The following is a 19,003-nucleotide window of genomic DNA, read 5'->3' on the forward strand; positions in this document are numbered from 1 at the left end:
GTTGGGTTGAAAAACTGCCTTCACTCATGTCAGTTTTTCCCCATATAGTAATTTAAAATACCTCATAATCCACCGACTCTTATCTCTCAATCTGTGCAATCCATTTCAGAACTCAATGTGCTTTCTAAGTCTGAAGTCACTTGACAAGGCAACACTATCACACATAATGCTGCTTACATACGGGAATTAAAAGGGATGGATCAGAGTTCCTTAGACCATCTCCACAATGAGCCACAAACAAAAACACAACATAAGCCAATTGCAATTTTAGTGATTTATTTGTACAATAGGAATGTGCACTGTACAAATATCCCAGCTCAGACATAAAGGCAAGAACATGAGAGCATCTATTCTGCCTGACCTGAACATCCCTTAAACCTCATTGTGAGCTTAGACTGACAGAAACAAATATGCACAGGGAAAAATAAGAATACAAATAAAAAGGCTAAAAAAATAAATAAATAAAGGAGCTGCCTGCCCAACAAAATAACATTTCCAAGGCTGGAAGAGACCATTTACAACCAAGTGCCAAAGCGTACTGAAAATATGTAAATAAAAAAAATAAAAAAAGGCTAAATAAAAACTGAAACTAACGAAATACCATAGCCCGGTTTAACTGTTCCACCTTAACTGGGATGGAGCAGTTATGGTCTCAGTTTAAAGAGCATGTAAAAATGGAACTCACAGTAGACAAATACAGAAAAGGCATATGGTGATATCTCTATCCAATCCATGCGCCTCGGTCACTTACACCACATACACATGAATACATTATCTACAGACAAGCTTTTACACATGACACACTTAAAATAAAAAATAACACGACAAAAACATCCTTCCGACCCACCCCATGTAGTTTAGTCAAGTTCAGACAGTAATGGAGCACGGTTCATGTAAAGTTCTCTCTCAGAGCAATATCAATTTACATTCACTCAAATTTCCCTTCGTAAATTGCCAATGTTGCCATGGTAACTCAAAATTTTTTTGTATAAACGTGTAACAAAAGTGATGCACTCAACAAAAGTATATCTACACAGACTCAAAATGTGGGTGGGGGAATGCAAAAGGACACCCCACTATCAAGTCTGAGTAGCTGCAGTCTTTCCCCTCTCACCAACAGAGACACAGTGAAAGCCACGGGTTCCGTCAGGACCCCGGGGCAGCCTCATAACGCCTGGTGGCAGGCCGTCAGCATTCTGGATCTTTCTGCCCAGCATCGGGCTGCCGACCGGACTGCTCTCCTGAGACGCCACCTGCTTGCGCCGCTGCACCCATGGGCTCCCTGAAGGGGTGAGGCTACTGTCTGAGGAGTAGTCTGCCCAGCGACGCCCAGGCTCAGGGCTCAGTCTCCCCTCACTGACCAAGGGAGACTTATGGGAATGAGGGGATTTGCGCTGAGGACAGGGGCTGCCGCGGGGGCTCGACCACGGACTGTTGCGCGGGGACATACCAGGACTGAGGTGATTGTTCTGGAAGCCGACGCCAGCCGTGGTGGGGCTGAGCTTGTTGCAGGACTGGGACTTTCTGGCCAGCCTCGGGGATGTGGGGGTGCTCTCAGTCTCTGAAGAGCTGCAGGCAGAGTCGTCCCCGTGGTACTGAAGCTCTCGTATTCTGCTGTTGAGCGAGCGACTCTTGCGCATCCCTCCCTCCTCGCGTGGTCGCTCTTTGGGCACCTTCTTCTTGGGCGGCTTGGTGCCAATAAGGACCACTTTCAACCCTCGCAAACTGGCCCCACATTCGTCGCTGCCCACAGCTTCATTGGCTTTAACAGCAGCCTCCACCTCCTCGAACTCCACAATGGCACATTCCTCGGTGCCAAGCTGAGAGTAACGACCACTCAGCCTCTTCAGGTCGGCCGGCAGGTCCTTCCCGGGCTTCAGGACTCTGACGGAGGCAATGGTACCGTATGTTCCAAAAGCTTTTAGCAACAGCTTCATCAGCTGCTCCTGCTGAGTTGCTCTTTCCTCACTCTCTCCATTATCGTTGGTGAGAGCAGCCAGCTCTGGCCACCTCTGCAAATCACTCAGCAGCAGCATGCGACTAGGCAACGACTCGCTGGCAAAGACCGGTACTGCAGATTTCCGCCTCACCTTGCGCCCTTCATCGTTCAGCTCGAGGCTCTTGGAGCGTCTCAGAGCATAAGCGGTCGTTCTCCAGTCACGGGTCAAGTGTTTCACCTGCAACGAATACATTTAAATATACATTTAAATGAAGGCTTCACTCAAATCGCAGTGTTAACAGCAGTTGCTCATAGAATATTCCAGTTTACATTGTACTAAGTATTGACCTCATTTAGATTAAGGCATTCGTAAAATGCTGTTCAGTGTCTCATTCAGGCTTTTGTCTTGATCTGGTTTAAAGCAGAATAATCCTGTCCATGCAAACATAGGCTATGTTCAGATAACCAGGCTGAAGTGACTCATATCCTGTTTTCGGTCGCCTGAACATGGCCACAATCCCTCTTCAGAGGCTTCATATGCATCATTAAGCTGTATTAAGACATGGAAATCTAATTTCTCACTGTTACCTTTTTGAACGAGGTGAGCAACTTGACGCTAACAAACCCGAGTTTGTTACGCCGGACGTGTTTGAGCAGGAAGGCATCGTGCTCCAGGTTCTCATCAGATAGGTAGTACTCGATCTGAGCGACCAGCTTCTGGATGAGCTCTGGGTCTGGAGGCTGCCAGCTCTCCTCCTCCAGCTCGCCTCCACTGGTCCCTGCCCCGCTGTGTGTGGGAAGACAGCATACATCATGGTCAGACTCGTGTCTACTGCCTCATTGAAGCAGCAGCAGAATGCTTCATATCCTAAAAACTGCCAAAATTACAACCGTTACACATTTCCCTCGCATTACTACAATAAGCCGGTTTTGTCAGAAGCTGCACACTTATCCTGTCAACCCTCATGCAACACAAGTGAAAAGTAAACGGACTTGTTTGCTTCCCTCCCTTTTGATTTTCCCGACGGCAGTTTGACAAGCTGCGTCTCCAGCAGCGTCACCATGCCTCAGTGCCATACCCTCGACCCACAGTGTCCCAAACCCTGAAACTCCCCAAGACCTCGCCATCTGAAGGGTGCACAGTCACAGCCTCCACCTCCCACACAGAATATGGTGGATCATCATATCAACCTCTCACCATCGCACTCAAACTGGGACCATGCAACTGCAGGCTTTTAGGTAACAGTTTGGTGTCGATCAGAAACGGTGCAGTCGGGTAGGCCCTGCAGATTAGAGTGAGGGGTCTGAATGCAATTTTGTGAATGACTCATCACTTCCTCCAGCCTCCTCCCTCACACACACACACCCTCAGTCAACAGCTTTCCAGCGAGCGGACTGCACAGCTGGCACGAGCCCCCAGCTTCCCGAGACTTGGGATAAAGACAACCAGAAGCATTGATGCACACACGCACACACACGAGAAAATGTAAACATGCGAGTTCAAGACTGATTAAGTTCACTTTGAGCACGTCTTGCTCGGGAGGAATCTTGCAGGAACGTAAGGTGCAATCCCTCATGTACCGACACCAGAAAAACTGCATTTTAAAAAATACAAAGCATCCCAGAAAAAAAATTCACACGTGTAACATAGGCTCTCTATAAGGAGAGAAGCATGAAGGTGTGACCTACAAAGCAAACAAATGCTTGGTATGGAGGGTGTGATTTCTTTTCCCCTTTGGCCTCTCTACCACTGACTCACTCTTTGTGCACATAGTACAAGTCGGGAACTTGTAGGCCATGGGATAAAAATAGCAGGCCATGACGTAGGTGAATCAGATTAAAAGGGAAGGTGCCATCGTTTATCTCCGTCTCAGGTGTCTGGATTTACAGCCCTGATGCTGCTGATGCTGCTGTTGCTGCGGCTGCTGCTGCTGCCTGCAGGAGATTACACACCTCCCTGCTCACTGTCCCAACCAAGTGATAATTATGTCCCCCAAAAGATTGACTATGCCATGTGTATGTACACTCCCAGCTGTGGCTATCTGTCCTGCATGCACATTGCGATGACGATGATCACACCGTCTTTTGTCATCACTGTGACTACACCTGTCTGGGGTGTATTTGTACAGTGTCTGTGTAAACAACTGGCATTGGACTGTACACACGCTCATCATCGTGTGCCGCCAGGCCACCAACTGAAGTTATGATGGTGTCAAAATCCAGCACACTCACAGGAAGTGTTTCAAGTAGTATTGGCATGTAATTTATAGTCTGGAGGCTTTGTGAGGAAATGAAAGAAAAGGGGTTTCCGGAGTAATTCAATCATGCCTACTGCCTTATTTTGCCTTGTGTATGTGCATTCATTCAGCAGCATTTTCAACTGACAAAACGGAAATGATAAGTTATTTATTTAAAGATTTTTTAACAACTAAATCTGAAAATGATTTAAGTACAATTCATTCATTTATCCAAGGAAAAGACTTTTGTTTACCCACAATTCGTATGAACTGATTTAAATTCATTGTTTACTCACACTGTTCAGGCAAAAATATTGACAGATAACTTGTAAGAAACAAGTTATTCCAACCTTGATTTGTCATATCTTCCGATTTCGTCCTCGCTGCAGCTGCCTCCGAGGAAGTCGATGAAGCTAGACGACACTTCCTCGGGTTCTTCGTCCTCCGCGGCTTGAATGGCCACTGTTATCGTCACCGTCCCCAGCTCCTGCGTGTGCTGATCCACGGTGATTACCTCATCCATGCCCAGCTGCTCCGCTGACTCATCCGAGGCGCACGCCGCTGGGTTCGGACTGGGGATGCCCACAGACCCACTCATGGTCTTCGGATAAGTCAAGGTGCTTCCACCCGCTGCCCTCTCTTCCTCGGGTCTATCAGCAGCAGCAGCAGCAGCAGCGCCTCCCTGAAAGCCTTTAATATCGCTCGCCTCGAAGGCGCAGGCGGGATACGGGGTGCGTAAAGCCGCTCGACACTGCTTGGGGCACCAGCGATGGCGAACGAGGACCCAGGGGGCTCCGAGGACACGCTCCACGGCTCGCCAGAGACCCCCGATCCAGATCCGACCCGGTGCAGGGCCCTGAGGAACAGCGGGGCTTGTAGCAGCCGGCAAGACGCAGCCTGGAGCTGGTGAGACCGACGGGTTGGTGCCTCCTTGTACTTCCTCCACTGCTGCTGCTGCTACTGCTGCTACTTCCTCATATGTAAGAGGCTTTCTGCTTTTGAAACGAGCTCTGGGATTGGGCCGCGGCCGCAGCAGCAGCGTGTCTTCGCACTCATTCCCAACCCACAAGCAAAAGCTGACACAAAGCCGAGAGGGGGGCAGGAGGAAGGAGAGGCAGCGCATGAAGGCGTTCACTAAGGCGTACATGGTTCTGTTGTCTTTTTTTTTCTCTCTCTCTCTCTCGCGCTCTCTCTCTCTGTCACACGCGCACGCACGCGTACAGGGTGTTGTCTTTATTGTAGAAGGACACGAGTGACCCGTTTACATGTGTCTAAGTAGAGAAGCACAGTCACGTGTTCTTGTCTAATTGGGAAATTGCCGTGCCAAGGGCGTTGCCGCTAATTGGATAATTGGCTCAGCTCCTGGTTGTAGACAGGAGCGGAAGTGGTGCACGCGAGTAAAGGAAGGAAACAAGGAGACGTATCAATTGGCAGTGAATGTAATGGAGGGAAGTTTGTGTAATATGGTGGATTTTGATGTGAGAATCAAACTATTTTGATATATTTTACCTGGAAATTCTTTTTTTGGGATCACAGTCAGGCCACATGGCACCACAGTGGCGAGCACTGTTGCCTCACAGCAGGAAGGTCTGGTTTCGCAATGCCGTCCAACTGGCAGCCTTACTGTGTTGGGTTTGCATGTTCTCCAGGTTCTCCGGTTTCCTCCCACTGTCCAAAAACATGCAGTTTAATTGGACACCCTAGAGTGCCCACCATAGGTGTGAATGTGAATGTGAATTGTGTGTGTGTGTATATATATATATATATATATATATATATATATATATATATATATGTATATGTGTGTGTGTGTGTATATATATATGTGTATGTGTATATATGTATGTATGTATGTATGTATATATATATTTATATATTATATATATATACACACATATATACTTGGCAAAGAAAATGGAAGAAGGCAGTGATATTACAAATTCCATATGGCATAAAAACACCAAGAACAAACACAAAGAAAACATTTATTTACTATTTTTGTAAGCTGAAGCCTTGTGGTCCATTTTTGAACCACTGCTCTACATAAATGTTCATAACATGCCAAAAACACAACTGTGTTGACATTATTTTTTTTTTCTCCTTTTGGCTTCAAAATAAGCCCCAAAATATTTACTTAAAAAAATATACTAAAAAATAAAAATTGAGATATTGGGGTAAGGAGCTCGTTTCCAGAATCCCTGATTTCCCTGAAGGCGATTGGTTGCACAAGAGCACAGGTGTTCATGAACTTGTAGCTCAAGTCCAGAGCATTTCTGTGGCTTTTTGTTGGCCTTTCTCCAAATAACCTTGCAATCACCCACACCGGTGTTGTTGGTCGCTGCCAGCCCTACATGAAATATCTTTAATCCACCCCACTGGAAAGCCAGGCTCACAGCTGGTGGGCAGTCTGACTCATTCTCCTCACCACATGCTGGTTTGTGTACAATGCAACATGGGGGCTTGTGGTGGGGAGAGATGGAAGAGATTTGTAAGAAATATTCTGGGGGTATTTCGGGACTTTTTCTCTCTGCATATGTAACCAACACTGTAGGGATCGCTACCAGTGTTTCTGGTGTAAATGCAATTCAGTGACGCCTCATGCTTTATTTGTACCTTCTTTAATTACCCTGACCACCATTTCCATAACGGTCTGAAACAACAAAAATTTGTTTGACAGATGGCCTCCATCAGTCCTTTTTCGTTTGATTTCTCTCCTCTCTGGCACAGTCTTGTATACGAGATGAGCCTCATGAAAACAGATTGTGTCACATGATTGTTTTATTTGGAACTGGATCAAGTTGAACTGGGGAACATATAAAAGTCCATGTAAACTCTGCTTGGAAACGTTTCCTGGGGATTTTCTGCTAATTTGAACCATATCACAGTTTGATCAATTACCATTTTCCTTCACCTGCTTGTTTCAGCACCATCAGTCATTTGAATGGTCTCATTTAAGGAGTATTTCAACATTGTTTTTTCCTCCTAAGATGAAGAAACACTCCAGTCTGCTTGGACTGCAGACCTGGCCTTTATATTTTATATTACATTGAAACATGACATTCACTTAATTTTACACAAGACTGAGTTGACTCTGACCAGGAGGAAGTCTGGCAGTCTTCCTTCTTCGCATGTGTGGTGCAGCAGTCGATGTTTATCAACTCTTATTTGCAGAGGAATAAAAGTCACATTGAATTAAAATATACAAATGGAAGCATGCAAGTTCTACAGTTTATGTACCAATAGAATAGAATAGAATAGAATAGAATTTAAATAGGGATGTGCTGTACATAGAGTTTATAGCTATTGCTAGTTTGCAATTTTACATGAGCAGTGTACATAATCAAACATGTCAGAACTGCATTGTAAAATTTCATAACACACAATAACAATAAAATACAATAAAACTTGCTAAAACTACACTTGATAGTACACTAAAGCGCAACTTACAAGTCAAACAAATCTAATACACCCAAAATAATTAATGGGAAGAGCTCTGTTTTTCTTTTAGCAAGCGCTTTGACAAGTTTGACTTTGTTGTAAACAGTTTTATATCTGATATTAATTTGATTTTGGTAGGCAATGTCTTCCTTAATGGAGAATGTGGATTGTCCAAATGTAGTCTTAAAATACGGTATTTTACAGTTACAATTCACCTCACGCTTGGTTACTCTGGTGCTATCATGTTTTTCGGATGGAATTGGAAAGAGGCTCTGCGGCGAGACTGCGTCAACATTTTGAGAATGAGTTTGAATCATGCTATGTTGATCTCTTGATATGGAGACTCATGTACTTATAAGTGTTTTCCAGACACTGAGATAGTGTGTTTAAACCGCTGTGTTGCTGTCTGACTCAAAGCCTCGCTTCGCCTCAGTGCAAAAGATAGTCATCATAGTAATACAGACACCGCTCAGCACAGCCAGTGAGCTCGGTTGAACGAACGGCACATCCAGCTCTTTGACGTCAAGAGCTCCTTTTGTTAAAACCTGCCGAACCACTCGCATAGACGAAGTAGTTGTCGTCTAATAATAAGTACAATGGTTGCAGCCTGGGAGGAGGCCCTATGGTGTGAAATCTTTTGAAATCATAAAGGTTAAATTTGTTGTTGAAGTATGTTAACAAATAACTTCCCCATTATTTGCATGCCCAGTCGGTGCACAGGTCACAGTGTAGCTGCTGCCAACAAATGAACACTGATGCACTTTCCCTGTCTGACTCTCTACTTGTATCTGAGTGTATGATTGGCTGCAGGTGTGCATGGTTGATTTTATGACGTGTGTGAGTTTTTAAATGGCTCGTGGGAGCCAATTTGTCCTGGAAAAAAGTCCCAGCCCGATTCTTTCAGCTACAGTTAGGTCAATTCAATTCCATTTTATTTATATAGCCCAACATCTCAAACACAATTTGCCACAAAGGCTTTTCAGTACAGTGACACTCCGTCCTTAGACAAAAAAAAAGGATATCCTAACAGAAGTTAATAGACAACAGGCAGATGGTAACAATAACCGTAACATCAACAGGTATTTATATAAATATCAATATTAGTATTAATGAAGATGTATGAACACAGGGCTGTGGGTGGTTAACCGTTACAGGTCCGTCCTAGGGAAATGGAGAACAATGATGCAGGTTTGGCCAGGTTTTGGTCACATGTGCTGCCAAATCCAATAGAATTTAGAAGATTGCAGAGTATTAAGTAATTATAATAGTTGGAGGCGTCTGAACCTGTATATGGCCTCCTTTCTGCCTGATGACCTGAGAGAGAAGGCGAGAGAGAGAGACCTAGAGACCCAGCTAGGAAACAAGGCACAGACAGCAGGGGTTAGAGAAAGCAGTCACCAGATATATTCACAGGTAGTTTACGGTCGGCTACTAGTTAGCAATAGGCCTGCAACTAATGATTATTTTCACAATTGATTAACCTGTGATTATTTTCTCAATTTGTTGGTCTGTAAAATATCATAAAATGCTGTAAATGTTGATCAGTGTTTACCAAACACCTGGACATGATGATGTTCTTGAATGTCCCACAAACCAAAACGTTATTCAGTTTTAATGATTTTAATGATTTTTGTTACATGGAGCAGAAAATCAAGACAATATTCAGGTTTAAGAAGCTGCAAGTTCAGAAGGCTTGTTTTAAGTTAAGTTAAGTTTAAGTTTGTTAAGACTGACTCTTTTTTTTTTAAATATTGCAAAGGTGAAAAAATGCGATCTTGGTTTCCTTGATGTGCTGATTGAAAAACAGATCAGGATCAAATCAAAGGTGGACTCTCCTTGAACCGTCTAATTGTTTTTAATAGACCTTTAGTTTGAGGCTGTCGCGTACAGGACGTCAGGAAGATTGCTCCGTTGCATGCCTTGATCGTAGTCTCATTCACATTGCACCCGCTGCACTCTGTTCTTGTTCACACACACTTGTTATCACTTCCTAGCGCTCAATTCATGGGGTGTCAGTGCTTCAATCAACTGTTCGTCAGCCAGTAACCACTGCAATGCACCTGCCTTTTAAAACATGCTGTCTCTTTCTGCCTTAGATCTCTGGCTCTGGAGTCATGTGACCCCTCCACCTTCCGGTCATCACCCAGTGTCTCATCTGACCCATCGTTCTTCATTCTTCAACAACCTCATCAGGTTAACAACCACCGTCATGACAAGTGTCTGGACTTTTTAGGGGGGGGTTTTTAGGCTTTCAACAAATTATTCAGTCCAATTAGCCCATTATGTTGTTCAGTTTGAAATGACCCACTTGTCTCTCCTGATTGCAATGGTGTTATTATGGTTTATTGGGAGTTTGGAAGCAGGAGACTTTTCTTTCTTTAAAGTTCCGCTCAGGTTTTCCCTTAGTGGTGATCATAACTACCAGAATTATTCACTTTTTGTTTGTCATCAGTCCATCACAGGGCCACATAGAGACAAACAACCATTCACTCTCACTATATTTATTACTTAATTACTTAAAGAATAAATGGCACTGATCCCATTTCCACTCCTGCATGTATCTATGGCTCCTATGGGTGTATCTCTACACTGTAAGCCGGTAAATGCCATGTACAGCAAACATATATTTACAATAATGACTTAACAAAACAAAAATTTTTTTTTGTTTTCCGTACGGGTGAAAATACCACAGGCTGAAAAAATGAAGAAAACACACAGACTTGAGCACATAAAGATAAAACAAATGAGGAATAATTCTGTTTCCTTTAGGACGCCCCTGAGGCGAGCTACGTCATCTATAGATCAGAACGGAGCTGGCATTTACATTGTACTTTTTGATATGTGGCCTGTCACACAGAACTGTTGCAGATTACCTCCCATTAAACATGTCAGCCTGGTGCTGCATGAATAGGCTGTGACAGGCAATGTGTGGGATGTCCCTTTGATGAATCTGGACTTGTTTTCTCCGAGAAACTGCTTATTACCGCCGGAGTAAGAAAAAAGAGGCTGAAAATATGCTTCCCAATCTATTTCATCGTATTCGGTGTTCTGTCAGTGTTGCTGACTGATGTTAAATGTCACATGAATTAAAGTGTACTATAATTACAAAGGTCTAAACCTTTGGACGAAGACTATGTCCAAAATGGTCCCATAACAACAAGCTTATCATGACTAACAGCAGATCTAATTAAAATGCAATTAGAAGCTCAGTCAGAGTTTATTTTGTGGAGAATAATGACAGAGGGCTGAATCAGGACAAAACTAAAGTCCTCATTGAAAAGTCTCATTGACACACCCTCCTAAACCAGAGCTTTGATGACAGTAATGCGGTGAACCTGTGCCGTGTCCCTTAATGATGATGAGAAAGCTCTGTTGTCAGTCTTGTGGTGGTCATTATCATAGCAATCTCTTTCCTCATTGTCACAACAGTTTAACCTGGAATACACAACGGGAGGAGAGAACAATGTTTGAAAGAGGGGGAAAGAACAAGCAATTACTTGGTGTTTGAAAAGGGTTTGTCTCAATCATGCTGTCTGATTTAAAAAGACAGACAATTAAACTGAAGATGAAAAGATGAAAAGTTCACAGACATGGTCGGCTCATGTCACACATTTGAGTGCACTATTAAAGCCTACTGTTAGACTTCATAAAGTCCATTATAGCAAATGGAGGTCCATGACTCACTTGGGGGGGGGGGGGGTCATGAACCTCCTTGTCCATAACAAGAAAGCTTTGAAGTGTAAAAAATAATGAACTATTTTTTTTTCTAATATAATTAATAATTTATTTGTCATTCAAAAAAAGGAAAGTCACATAGACAATGTAAACATGCACTAAAATAATGTAGGACAGGCTTCAATATCAGGTAATAATAATAATAATCATCATCATCATAATTAGTGATGATTGTTTACGTGGCCCACAGGAATGAGCCAAACGGAAATCAAATTAAGAATTTCAAGCGCTCGTTTCGCCACGGAGTACTTTTGGTGACACCGGGAAGTCAGTGGTACCTAGCAACGCGAGCGTTACCACGGCAACAGTGCTCGTCTGGTAGCAGGAAGTTTGTAAATGTTTTGGATATAATAACCTGAAGTAAAGTTTAGCGTCGTTTGGAGAAACAAAGCCTAAACAACATAAGAGCATTAACACGCGAACAACTTTGTGTGGATGAATTTCGAACCGGCCCTGAAATACTCTTCCTCGTTAGTTCCGCTGGGAACTTTCCACACACATTAGCGAAATGGAACCGCAGCGGAGTGTGGACAAAATGATGAACTCCGGTGTCAGTGGAAAATGGACGCGTCTCTCCCCCATGGTAAATATCATGTCTTTAGATTTGTACTGGGGTATAGAGCTGGGGGAAGTAATGCAGGTTTTTGCATTACTGTGGTGATGTGGTCAGGTGTGGGCGTGTCATTGAAAACTTTGGTTCATTCGAGCTGCACAACACGACGTGGTGAAGAAATTGTATTAAGATTATTTTTTTAGATATTAAAACTAATTCATGATTGTATGACACAGTAATGAATTCTTTACGTTTTTTGAGTCTGTCAACAAAAAAAAAACCATGACGTGCACGTTTATATTGTATTTAGTTTTGGATATTGCAATTGGTAGTACTGTGATTTCAATTTTATTTTTGTTTCTGTGTGTCTCATTTAAAGCAAAACAAATGATCTGTCGGTAAAACATTTGTGCAGGTGAACAGCTGCAAGTTGCACCTTACAGCTGTCAAACCACCAGCCCTGGAGAGAGAGCACAATCTGGTGAGTCATAACAGAGCAGAGCACACTGATGACAAAGACCATTTGGTTAAGGAGTGAATGGTTGTTTGTCTCTATGTGGCCCTATGATGTATATGTACTTGCAACCTGTCCAGGGTGTACGCTATGTCAGCTGGGATTTGCACCAACGGCCCTCATGTGGAGGATAAAGTGGTAGAAGATAGATAGATGAAGTAATTAATGTGTGAACTGGACTGGGAAGAAGAAAATATATGCCCTTGAAAGGTGGATTGTGGAAACACCACTCATCAGCTACTCCATCACCACACTGTTAATCATTTTTAACTTTTTACAGCTTGACTCTCAAGATTCTGCAAAGGAGACAAATGTGAATTCCATCCAAACAATGACTCTTTTTGACCCAGGTAAGGTTAACCCCGTCCATCTATTCACGATTAGATAACACTGTTACGACATAACAGACATTACAGTTTCCTGTGTTGTGTTCAGGGCCCCGTTTGTCTGTCTGTGAGCAGAATCAATGAAAAAGTAAAGGGACAGTAAAAGATAAGATAAAGGCTTCAGGGGATGTAGGTCATGACACAAGAAAGAAATGATTTGATTTTGGTTGTGATGCAGAATAGCAAACAAAACACATGTTAACCAGGCGAGATAGTGGAGTGTATTGACAGTGTAGGGAACTGAGCAGCCTTGGCAGAGGTTTGTGTTCTCTGAGTGCTTTCTCCAGTTCTCACTCTATTTTTCTTTTTTTGTCTCTGTAGGAAACATGTTGCGTGGTTTCAGCCAGAGAAGATCTTTGCCATCGTTTTCTGTTCACACTACACAAACTGTATACAGTCATGTACCTCATGCGAGTGGCGCTCAGAGTGGATTCGCAGCAGTTTCACATGCAGGACAAGAAGCGAGTGAAAAATCTCACCACCGTGCTCAGACCGCTTTCTGCCGTCACATATTAAACCGTTCCAAGCCAGCAGGTAACAAATATAACACAAGCAAATATAGTAGAGAGTGGGATTTAGTATTGATTTTCAGATATAAATACTTTGTACCCGTCTCATATAGTGCAAGGATTGTTATTTAATACAATTGGGTTCTGTGAATGTTGTCTGTAATGTCTGTGTCAGGTGCTGCTGGAGGATATTACAACAGTGCTGCTGATGTTCCCTTCACTCAGTTGCCTTGTGACAGTTTTGCGTCCAGTTTTCAAAGAATTGACTTGGACAGGTGCCTCTATCTTAATTATTTTCATTTTTTTTTCTATTGGTCATTGCTATAAAGTGCATACAAGTGTTTTAGAAACTCGGCCCAGCTGTAGTCATTATTTACACAGAGACTGAAAACCAGACAGTGTTTAGAAACCACACAATTAAACGGTAAACTGGCAGATTCTTCAGAATGCCACCAGGGAGCAGCAAAGTCTCATTGAATACCCACCCACGTGTCAGAAATAACAAATAAACACAACACGAGTACCACACGTCAATACACGACATGCAGCCAGAGGGTGAAATACATTTACAGTCATCTCTGTTCAGCCTATAATGTACTTTGTGTCCTCTTATAGACACCGTCTGAAGGAATGCCCCCAGCTGGGCAATGTGGACAAACTGCAGCTTCTCAACCTGCAGCACAATCTAATCACAAGAATCCAACATGTGTCACAACTGCAACAGCTCATCTTCCTCAACTTGTACGACAATCACATCTCTGAAATGACCGGCATCGAAGCGCTGAGCTCTCTGAAGATCCTAATGCTCGGGAAGAACAGGTCAGGGGTCATCACAGGGGGTCACATACACACGAACATGTCAGAGTGGTCTGAAATGCTTCAGAATGTATTTACTGAGCAGTTTTGTTAGTGGCAAGAAAATGGGATGAGATACCCTATCTTTATTGTTCTTTAGTCCACTGTAAAGGAGAGCTGAGGTTTAGGGAGGGAAAACACAATCTAAGGGGAAATTGAATTGTTCAAACCGCCCCCAGTAAGAGCAACTGATGTGGAACAAATGATATTATACAGTAAATCATTTTAACTTGCTCTTTAAAAACTTTCTTTTTGTCTCTCTTTTCTTTTCTTTTGTTGTTTTGAACGTCTTTGTGATGCTTTGATTTGATTTAGTTTCAAAAGAAAGACAGAAAGAAGTGGTGTAGGAGGACCACAGAAGATCCTTTTTCAATGCTACTCCCTTCTCTGTCGAACATATTAGTATTTTGTTTATTTAAAGGAATGTTGCTGTTGTTATTTCGCTGCTTAAATACAGTATTTTATTGTCCTTTAAATCAATGGACCACAACTAAACTGCAGTTTAACATAACATGTGGCATCAGCTACATCATAGTGTAACGGTGCATGTAGGTTATTTTAATATATCCTACACAAACTCAACTATCTGCTGTTGCATAACGAGCCTCAGAGATGATCGTTGTTCAGCAAATAGGAAAATTGTTACTTTCAATTGACTTTGAAAATGTAGAAAGGAAGCAAATGTATCTTATATTTAATCATTAAATGCCTATTCTTCTTCTGTAAAACATCTTCTTCATATTCCATTGGCATTTTTAAGAGACCACAGAGCTGTAACGTGATCTAAATCCATGCGTACAGCCCTGAACAATAAGTCACTCTACACTGTTTCCAGTTTCCTCTGGGAATGTATCCTTTTGACACCCCACCCCTCACCTGCCAGGTGGCTTCACCCGCTACAGACTTTGTCTTTTAGCTTCTCCCTTTAGAGGTCCCCACAGTGGATCCTCTGCCTCCGTCTTGCCTTAACCCTTGTGTCCTCTTCTGTTACACCAACCGTCCTCATCTCCTCCTTCACAACATCCATGAACCTCTTTTCTCTGTGATCTTCCTCTTTTCCTCCTGCCCGGTAGCTCCGTTAATTTAATGTCGAAGACAGTTTTGTAAATTTTGTGTAAAAAGTGTAAAATAAATGCAGTTTTTTGAAATTATTGCAAGTGACAAGTAACAGTCGAAAAATCTGAAATTTTGTCAACACAAAATGTGTGACAAATAACATTTTATGTACATTTTGTAGAATATTTTTCCACTTTATGACACATCTCCTTATATACTTCTCAGAATCCAGAAGATATGCAGCCTGGGAGGCCTGTCTAAACTGAATATCCTGGATTTGCACGACAATCAGGTACTGCTCCTTAACCACACTCCCACCTACACCGTGTGTGTGTGTGTGTGTGTTTAGTCAGCCATTCTGTAAGTAGAGTTCATGGCATTCAGCTGTGAAGTGGGTTGTCTCTTCCACCTCCTCTGGTAAGTAGTGGTTTGCGATGTAAGATGCAGTCCTGCTGCATTCAAGAGTCACACAGAGACTTGACAGCGGCAATTTACGTAGCCTACACTTTATCTTTAGTTCACTGAGACATATATGGAGGTTGTCTCGAGACAGTCATGAGATCCAAACTAGTCTAGTTGTTATTGTCAAATAATAATTTAAACTTGTGTTATTGTAGATTGCACTACTGGGATAAATTAGGTAACTGTGTTCTTTTTGATGTGTTATGCTGATGGGTATTTTTGACTTTTCTGTGACTTCTGATCTTCAGCATCTGATTTAGTTCACAGCACTGTTAGGGGGAAAAAAATGACTGCAAACCACCAGGAGCCACAATCCTTTTGTCTACTCCCACATCCATTTTCTCAGAGACCCCACTATAATTTATCCAACAGCCTCCAATCTGCAGTCTTTTGTGAGAGTTATAATGATCTTTTGAGTGTTGTGGTGTTTTTTTTTTTTTGATGGTGATTCACTGTCAAGGTAATTTAAAGAGGCTCCCGGTTGTGGTGCTGTTAAATTATACCGTGTGATATGGTCGGTTGTTTTTGTTCGTTTGTCCATAAGTGACAGAAACATTTATGTGTGTGAACGATCAACAGCCACATCTTCTATAAAAATTCAAACTTCTTACCCACAAAAGGATAAGATTCATCTGCATTGCTGCAGACGGCATTATATTAGGCTATAGTAGCTGTTCATAAAATGTCGCCAAATTAAAATTTACAGCACTGGCAGCGGGTTGGAGCTGCTGCAGATTAAACTGTTCTGCAATTAGTATGAGATTTAATATTTTATTTGGGGCTGTTTGCTCAGCCTCCGCAGCAGAGCCTTGCTCACTGGGCGTTTAAATAAGGCAGCACTGACGTTAGATGAGGATTTTTGCAGATCATGGAAAAGAACACTAAACTTTGGTCAGTTTAGTGTTCTGCCTCCCCCCCCTCCAGAGATCTACTGCAGAAATCTCTCCCTCTCTAATGTTGACTGCTTTTTAACACGAGTAATATGTTATTTTTTTTCCCTGAGAGAGGACAAATTGTTGCCCCAGGCTCTGTCCATCGGCTTTGCCTCCTTCTTATTAAATGTCTGATAATGTGAAAATGAAGTGGCTGATTTTAGGGTTAAGTTTTGCTTCTGGCCTTCTGTTGGCAGGTGCTCACTGAAGTGCAGATGATAAAGCTATTGTTCTGTTTTTTTTTTTTTATTGCACTTAAGTAAGAGTTCAGTCACCTTTTATTCAGTGTTCACTAAACTCACCAGAGACCTGACCACACAAGTGTAATGTGAAAAGCTTCACAGTGATATAACAAAATGACGAGGTGAGCGCATTCAGTGATGGAAAATAATGGGGAATGATTTAAAATAACGTTGAAGTCATGGTTATGACTGATCTGCCCACTCGGGTCGTAGTTGAGTCTCTATCGGCCTCTGCAGCAGCTGCTCGTTCTCCTGTTCTTTTGTGCTTTCCCCACAGGTAGTACATCACTGTCATCCTTTCATTCTCCAATACTCCCATCTTTCATGACTATTTTTCCCCCCACAATCTGGACACATCACTCATTCATTCCTGGTGTCGGTGTTTGATTTCCACATTGCAAAGTCTATTGTAAAGGAGATATTCCCTTTGGGACTGAGCATCCAGCTCACACTCAGAAAGTCATTTCTAAATGTACTGTTTTACAAAGATCATTAGAAACCCTCTGATAAATCCTTACCTTTCATTATTTTAAGTTATATTATATTAAAATGAGATCGTACCACTGTCCTACAGTACTGGACTTCATCATACATAAGACAAGATCCCAAATCTACCTCAGCTTTTGTAGAGATCTGTGTGTTGTGTTTACAGTACATTTGATACACTGACACCTGCAATGTGAAGGTTAGGTATGCAGAAGTCTGTGCCTTATTTGTGTGTTCTACTCATCTTGGGCTCTTGCAGCTCTTTTTCGATCCACAGGCTGTTCTAACATGCATGTAATCTTCTGTATCTCTTCCTTTTGAAATGCTATGCTGTCACGGTTGTGTATCCATTGAACGTGTTCTCTCGCTCCTGTGATACCGCAGCGCGATTACTGTCAAGCTGTTGAATGTAGGAAGATGACGATGAAGATTTGTTTTATTGTTGTCTGTGGATGGATGCATGGGATCAAACCAGCAATAAATGTCATGCAACATACAACTCACAAATTTAGTAGAGCTAGAGACACTCTGGCTTTATGAGCTATGTATAGCATCTGTCTTAGTTAACGATGACAAATCAGATCAAACAATGTGGAAGAAACCACTTGTTTTAACGATATTCGAAGTCAAACAGGAGTTAGGGTTTTAAGTAACTCAGCATTAGTCTTATTAGTTAATATGCACATAGTCTTGTGCATTGCAAAGAATCCTGCTTTTTTTTCTTACATTGACCCCCGTGTAGGCTGAGAAATTCTACATAGATTTAATCATGTAATGTTCAGCTGGTCACTTTTTACATTTACTGTATGTAGAATGTGAATATCCAGACCGTTGTCTGGAGTGACCGGTCGTTGTTTTCGCACAGATCTGCAGGATGGAAAACGTGTCTCACCTGAGCGAGCTGCGAGTGTTGAACCTGGCAGGAAACAGCATCTCCAGAGTGGAAAATCTACAAAGCCTGGACTGTTTGACTGATCTCAACCTGAGGCACAACTGCGTCTCCTACGTGGTGAGTGGCTTCCTTTCCCAATTACCGCTGACAGATTCGAGCATTTCCTTCACTTCCCGTTTAGTTTACTACACAGTCATACAATAGAAAATGGCAACTGTTCAGTACACAATCTTAACTGTTTCACACGTATTTTCAGGACACAGTATGACTTGTTTGTTTTGGGGGGGGGGCTGCTGTCACAGATCTCACTAGTGTTTTTTTGAACAAGTTTTATGTGATGAAGTGCATTAGGGCAGCCGTACTGTGTATGACATGCATACACATGCATCAGTTTTGTAATAGTTTATATCTGTTCTCAGATTATATGCATAAACTATAAATGGAAGTAGCCTTGAGATTTGACTGGAGCCAAGACGTTCACAGACAACGCCCGCTGTCAGTCACACTGTTGTCCACTCGTGTCCCATGCTTTAACTTGAATTGCCCTCTAAATGGCAACATCATTTACAAAGTTGACATCATGTCCTGTTGAAGACATGGAACTAGTGATTGAGACCATTAACTCCTCAGGAGAATGTTTACTGATGTCATAGAGAAAGTGGAATGTACATTTGAACGGAGTTCTTTTTGTAACCAACTGCTACTTCCATCCTAATTCCTGGTCTTCACTTTTTATATATATATATATATATATATATATATATATA

General features: G+C 42.3%; 2 protein-coding genes across 3 annotated transcripts in view; one reads left to right on the forward strand and one right to left on the reverse strand.

Annotated features, from left to right (window-relative positions):
• Positions 1 to 259: 259 nt before the first annotated feature.
• larp6a (La ribonucleoprotein 6, translational regulator a) lies at positions 260 to 5,347 on the reverse strand. The gene is made up of 3 exons (XM_058628779.1): positions 4,527 to 5,347; positions 2,528 to 2,726; positions 260 to 2,177 (listed from the first exon to the last, which is right to left on the reverse strand). Exons 1-3 carry the CDS (start codon positions 5,321 to 5,323, stop codon positions 1,080 to 1,082), a joined length of 2,094 nt encoding a protein of 697 aa, XP_058484762.1. The 5' UTR covers positions 5,324 to 5,347; the 3' UTR covers positions 260 to 1,079.
• Positions 4,999 to 19,003, forward strand: part of LOC131459232 (leucine-rich repeat-containing protein 49) — a 37,983-nt gene continuing 23,978 nt past the window's right edge. Inside the window, exons 1-9 of one of the 2 annotated variants that reach the window (XM_058628777.1) lie at positions 4,999 to 5,082; positions 9,711 to 9,807; positions 12,318 to 12,383; positions 12,697 to 12,766; positions 13,124 to 13,336; positions 13,487 to 13,586; positions 13,927 to 14,130; positions 15,448 to 15,514; positions 18,210 to 18,353. In XM_058628777.1, coding sequence (XP_058484760.1) covers positions 12,748 to 12,766; positions 13,124 to 13,336; positions 13,487 to 13,586; positions 13,927 to 14,130; positions 15,448 to 15,514; positions 18,210 to 18,353 — 747 coding nt within the window. In that variant the 5' untranslated portion in view covers positions 4,999 to 5,082; positions 9,711 to 9,807; positions 12,318 to 12,383; positions 12,697 to 12,747. Of the gene's footprint in view, positions 5,083 to 9,710; positions 9,808 to 11,633; positions 11,933 to 12,317; positions 12,384 to 12,696; positions 12,767 to 13,123; positions 13,337 to 13,486; positions 13,587 to 13,926; positions 14,131 to 15,447; positions 15,515 to 18,209; positions 18,354 to 19,003 lie in introns of those variants that run through there. The other variant, XM_058628776.1, reaches the window with a different exon arrangement.

The sequence above is a fragment of the Solea solea genome, chromosome 5, assembly GCF_958295425.1.
Source record: "Solea solea chromosome 5, fSolSol10.1, whole genome shotgun sequence".
Taxonomy (NCBI): domain Eukaryota; kingdom Metazoa; phylum Chordata; class Actinopteri; order Pleuronectiformes; family Soleidae; genus Solea; species Solea solea.

Bases quoted from the DNA above. Each gene is read 5' to 3' on its own strand.
- larp6a (XM_058628779.1), bottom strand. From the start codon at position 5,323: ATGTACGCCTTAGTGAACGCCTTCATGCGCTGCCTCTCCTTCCTCCTG. The intron at 2,727-4,526 runs GTTGGAATAACT...TCCCACACACAG, and splicing joins GGAAGATATGACAAATCAAG to CGGGGCAGGGACCAGTGGAG. The intron at 2,178-2,527 runs GTAACAGTGAGA...TATTCGTTGCAG, and splicing joins TGCTCACCTCGTTCAAAAAG to GTGAAACACTTGACCCGTGA.